Raw genomic sequence first — 5924 nt, 5'->3', positions numbered from 1 at the left:
CAGAGGTCGCTTCCCTACTACTTGAATTTCATTTCCTCTACCCCTCTATCTCCTCTTCCTTAATTTTCTCTATGGTGCTTACTACCAAATGACTTACTACGTGTAGCTCTTGTTTACTGCTTGTCTCCCATAACTAGTTTGTCAGTTCCAGGAAGCCAGAGGTTCGTCTTTTGTTTACTCCTATTTATCTCTATTGTTTAGAACAGTGCCTGGCACACAATAAGCCCTCAAGAAAGATTTGTCGAATTTTTCAATTGTGAGTTTTCAATTTTGCATTTTAAAATATACAGGAAGCCTTTCCAGGGGCCCCGTCCTATTTAAACAGGAGCCTAAAACATGCCTTTTCTTTCTTTTGAGAGGACTGGTGTGGCTTGCCTCGACCTAACAGCTACAGCAAGGAAGAGAGCAGGCACTCAAGAAATATTTCTGGACTTAATGACCCTTTGGAGTGGGGTAGCAGTGTGCAGCTTGGTTGTGGTGCTTGGAGGGGAAGCCCCTGGGGTGCACTGGCGCAGACTTGGCCCTTGCAGACAAAGTAATGGAGTTCTGTCCAACACGGGCAAGACACAGCTGCAAACGACAAGACTCCGTCACATGGAAGTGATAAATCCACACCGAGCGGCTCCACCGCGCAGCCGCAGAAGGCGTTGGCGCGCCAGCACGCAGCCGCAGAGGGAGCGAACGGGTCTGCGCAGCCGCAGAGGGAGCCGGCGGCCCCGGTACGAGTTCGGCCCCGGCTGTTTTGCGGCCAGCCTGAGACGGCTAGGGCCAGGCGGGTCTCGTCCCCGCACCCCTTACGCAGGCGGGTGAAGTTAGCTCCGCTGCGCCGCCAGGGCTGCTCCCCTAGGCCGCCGCCATCATGCTGCTGCCCGTGTTCACCCTGAAACTGCGCCACAAAATCAACCCCCGCATGGTGGCCATAGGGCGCTTCGACGGGACTCACCCGTGCCTGGCGGCTGCCACCCAAGCGGGCAAGGTAACCGCTCCCTCCGCACCGAGCCCGGGCCCCTGGGGACCCCGAGATCTCTGCCGGCCGCGCCCCTGTAATCCCGCCCCCCACTCTCCGAACCCGCCCCCCCCACCCCTTGTTGCCTGGCAACCGGTCGACCGTAGCTGGGTAGCTCTCCAGCCTGCCAAGGAGGATGGGGTCTTACTGGAACAGCTTTCCTGAGCGGTTGGCGTTTGCTTTTCGTGGGGCACTTGGACGCCGACAAGTGTTGGAGCCCCGGGGCAGATAGGGAGCTTAGGGAAGAGAAGTTTCCGTAAGACAAGGGGCTTGGTCAGGCTTAGCAGTAATAGCAGACCCCAGTATCAAAGCCAGGCTCTCTCAGCTTGTCACTTGGCACTCCTTCCGCCTCTCACACTGCTTTTTTTTTTTTAACAGAACGACAACGAAAAAAGAATACCAAGGTCTCTAAATTAAGTTACTCAAATTGCACTTTTTCTTTTTTTTTTTTTTTGAATTGGAGTCTCACTCTGTCGCCCTGGAGTGCAGGGGCACGCTCCTGGCAACCGCAGCCTCGGCCTGCTGCGCTCCGGCAAGGCTTCCACCTCAGTCTTCCAAGTCGCCGGAACTGCAGGCGTCCGCTGCTTCGCCAGGCTAATTTTTGATTTACTGTAGAGACGAGGTCTTACCAGGTTGCCCGGGTGGGTCTCGAACCTGCAGGCTCAGGCAATCCACTCCCAAAGTGCTGGGATTACAGTCTGAGCCACCGAACCCGGCCTGCACGTTTGATCCTTGTCCATGTACATTCAGGCCTTTTCCCATAATTTATTTACTAATTATTTATTAGGATTTATTAGGTGCTTACTATGTGCCACGTGTGAGAGTTACAGAGATAAAAAAGACATGATCATTCAACATTCACCAGACTTGTCCTGAACACCGTCTTTATAGATTTTGGGGGATTCAGAGATAAAATTGGAGCCCCTACTTTCAGAAAGCTTATAGTACAGAAAGAAAACAGCAGACAATGCAAATCAAAGCCCTGTATATTGCTGAAGACATGCCCAAAATACATGTAATACAATGACACCAAGGATAATAACTTCTAACAGGTACAGAACTTGGTTACATTAATTATCTCAGCATCCTTGCTACAAGGCCAAGGGTTGCAGCATAGCATAGGTGTAATGAATCCTGGCTCTAGTACCTACTAATTTCGTGACCTTGGGCAAGGTACTTAATAATAGTACCTAATACCAGGGTGATGAGGATGTTAATACATGTAAGGCACTTGGCATATAGCAAGTGGTCACTGTTAGCTGTTGTTATTTTCTTTTTATGACTCCTACTTTGTTGATTAGAAAGTGGGCCAGCGCAGTGACTCATGCCTGTAATCCCAGCACTTAGGGAGGCTGATGAGAGGATTGCCTGAGCCCACGGGTTTGAGATCAGCCTTGGGCAACCTGGTGAGTCCTCATTTCTACAATAAATCAAAAAATTAGCTGGGTATGGTGGCGCATGCCTGTAGTTACAGCTACTTGGAAGGCTGAAGCAGAAGGACCACCTGAGCCCAACAGGTTGAGGCTGCGGTGACCATGAGTGTGCCACTGCACTCCAGCCTGGGCGACAGAATGAGACCCAGACTCAAAAAAAAAAAAAAAAGTGGCAGAAATGTGATTAAAGTGCATGTTTTCTGACCCAGTGTAGATTTAATAAGATAGCATTTGTGTAATGATTTATAGTGTTCAACACACTTCCACATATGTTGTATGATATGTTTTGGAATACATAAGTAAAAAATAAGGATTCATTTTCTTTTTTTTGAGTTGGGGTCTCACTCTGTCACTCAAGCTAGAGTGCAGTGGCATGCTCACGGCCACCACAGCCTTGACCTGCTGGGCTCAGGTGATCCTTCTGCCTCAGCTTTCCAAGTAGCTGGAACTTCGCCATCATGCCTGGCTAATTTATCTCAATTTATTGTAGAGATGAGGTCTCGCCAAGTTGTCCAGGCTGGTCTTGATCCTGTGGGCTCAGGCAGTCCTCTTACCTTGGCCTCCTAAAGTGCTGGGATTATAGATGTTAGCCACCGCGCCCAGCCAGAATTCATTTTCATTAAGTAGCATGATGGAGTTAAGCTCTTAGTACAGGGTCTGGCATGTCATCATATTAGCTGTTGTTATTGTTAGGTGACACTGACAAATACCAAAAAGAAATTCATATTGGTTCTGCTGAAGGTGCACGGCAGCCATATAAATGGGCTGAAAATACCCCAGTGATATTAGCTCAACCCATAATTTGAGGGCTGTGACAGCAGTGCTAACCGTGCAGGTGCATTGGTGAATGTGACAGACGAGTTTTGCCATTGGAGCTTACATTTGAAAAGGACAACCAGGCATTTAACAGAATATACAGCTGTTTTCATGGGAGAAAAAGAATAAAGTGTTCGGTATGAGGGAGGCTTTTGTTGTAGATAGGGTGATCATACAGGCCACTAATAACATTTGATCAGAGGCTTGAAGAAACTGAGGAAGCGAGTTCTGCAGATTTGTGGGAGAAGTAAGTGCTTTGCAGGCAGAAAGACCTTTGCCTTGGGTGAAGGTTTGCTTATTGGAACATGAGGAAGCTGCTGGGGCTGGAATGCAATGAGGTTGGCATGAGGTGGCCTTGAGCCAGATCATATAGGGCCTGTGGGCCACGGTAAGGGCTGGGTTTTCATACTGACCATGATGGGAAGCCACTGAGGGTTTTGATAAGGTAAGTGATGGGATTTGCTTTATGTTTTAGATAAAGAATAAGTCTGGCTGGTATGTGGTGGATGTGCTGCAGAGGGATGCAGGAAGGTGGACTTAGGAGCAGAAGTGAGGAGATCAGGCAGAGGTTTCTATGGACGCTCCCACAGTAGAGTGTGACCTGTAGTGGGAGGTGGAAGCGCTTGATTCCTGGGCGATTTTGGAAGATTGAAAAAAAGGGCCTTTGTCCTGTGTAATTGGATACTTTGTGTGCAGAACTTTAAACAAATCTTAAAAGTTCTGCTCTTTTACCTTGAGACTTTGAAAAGAATTAGTAATATTTTATGACTCAATTAACGTGTGAATATATTCTCTTAAAATAATTAAACATTACAGGTAGGGTTAAAGCCCTCTTTGACCGCTCTGTGTCTGGACACAGAACTTTGTTATTATATCTGGGAACATGTGAACATGGAGCTCGGTTTTCTTGCAGGATGAACAGCAGTGTTTTCCTTTGGGGACATTTTTTCTCTCACCATGGAGCTCAGGGGAAGAGTTGAATTCATATTGTCAGCAGCTCTTCCTCAGTTGGGACAAATTTGTGAACTTCAGGCAATCCTTTGGAAGGAGTCAAAAAAAAAGCACCAGCAGTTGACCGTTTGTCATGTGCCTGAGCTTGGCCTTTTTCTTGTCTCCTTGGGGACTCCCTGTTGTTTCTGTGTGCAGAGAACAACAGGAGGGGAACTGGGGAGAACTCTGACTCCTGGGACTCTTGTTGCTCTCGGTAGAAATCACAAGCTCCATTCCAACAACATGAACATGGAACCTATAAGTTTTTCCTTTCCTGTTCTTTCTCAGCATCTCTAATTTGTGGAAAATTCTGTAAGATTTGTTTTGATTAGAACTGTTACAAAAGGAGGTGTGATGTGGTGGCTACGGCCTATGGTTTGGAGCAAGCTAGGCTTCATGTCTTATTCCTGTCACTTACTTGTCTCAAGACCTTGGCAAAAGGGCCTTAACTACACTGACCTTATCTGTAAATCAGGGGTTGGTGTGAGGATCAAATACGTTCGATGTTTATAAAAACATACTGTAGGCAGTTGCAGTGACTCATGCCTGTAATCCCAGTGCTTTGAGATTGTTTGAGGCCAGGAGTTCAAGAACAGCCTGGGCAACAGTGAGACCTCATCTCTACAAAAAAATCAAAAATATTAGCTGGGTGTAGTGGCATGTGCCTGTAGTTCCAACTACTTGGGAGGCTGAGGTAGAAGGATCATCTGAACCCAGGAAGTTGAGACTATGGTGAGCCATGATCATGCCACTGCACTCAAGCCTGGGCAACAGAGTGAGACCCTGACTCAAATTAATTGATTAATTAATTAATTAATTAATGCATGTTGTAAAGTATCACACAAATGAAAACATGAAGGCAATATTCAGTAGCTGCACACCTTTTTGTGTGTTTTTAGTCAATTCTTTTGAAAATTATTTTTTGTTAAGTAGGCTGCCTTGGATAGGTAATAACTTAAACTAAAAAAAAAAAATCCTGTTTGCATTTACGCCAAATGGATGAAATATTCCTTTAAAATTAACAAATTTGGCTGGGCTCAGTGGCTCAGCCTATAATCCCAGCACTTAGGGAGGCCGAGGTGAGTGGATTGCTGAGCCAGTGGGTTCGAGACCCACCCGGGCAACTTGGCCAGAACTCGTTTCTACAATAAATAAAAAATGAGCCAGGTGTGGTAGCGCACACCTGTAGTTCTGGCTACTTGGAAGGCTGAAGCAGAGGGATCGCCGGAGCCCAGCAGTGGCCGGGAATGTGCCACTGCACTCCAGTCTGGGCGACAGAGTAAGACTCCAACTCAAATAATAATAATAATAATAATAATAATAATAAAGTAAAATAAACAAATTTTAGAACTAAGTGTTCAAGGCATCTCCAGTTAGTGTTTCCCATCCTTTCCCCCCCCATTTTGTCCCCCATGAAGGTTTGTTTAGACAATTAACATTTTCCTAGTGAGATTTTAATACCACAGGTATACTGCATGCCTCTTTTTGTACTGAATTATAGAAGCCCTGCGAAGGAATACCAGTCATTCTAATATTTAAGATTCCCCCATCCTAAACCCAGATACCTGTCTTGGGAGTGATATCACGCCTCTTAAGAATGCATTTTCAGCCGGGCTCGGTGGCTCAGCCTGTAATCCCGCGCCTTTGGGAGGCTGAGGTGAGTGGATTGCCTGAGCCCG

At 46.7% G+C, this 5924-nt stretch overlaps 1 protein-coding gene across 1 annotated transcript in view; it reads left to right on the top strand.

Moving 5' to 3' along the window:
• Positions 1 to 612: 612 nt before the first annotated feature.
• The window catches only part of BBS2 (Bardet-Biedl syndrome 2), a 43641-nt gene continuing 38329 nt past the window's right edge, over positions 613 to 5924 (top strand). The window contains exon 1 of the mRNA XM_021709392.1: positions 613 to 976. Coding sequence (XP_021565067.1) covers positions 860 to 976 — 117 coding nt within the window. The 5' untranslated portion in view covers positions 613 to 859. The remainder of the gene's footprint in view (positions 977 to 5924) is intronic.

Source organism: Carlito syrichta, unplaced genomic scaffold (genome assembly GCF_000164805.1).
Source record: "Carlito syrichta isolate Samal-C Ts95f unplaced genomic scaffold, Tarsius_syrichta-2.0.1 Scaffold205434, whole genome shotgun sequence".
NCBI lineage: Eukaryota > Metazoa > Chordata > Mammalia > Primates > Tarsiidae > Carlito > Carlito syrichta.
This window is presented reverse-complemented; position numbering and strand designations above follow the sequence as displayed.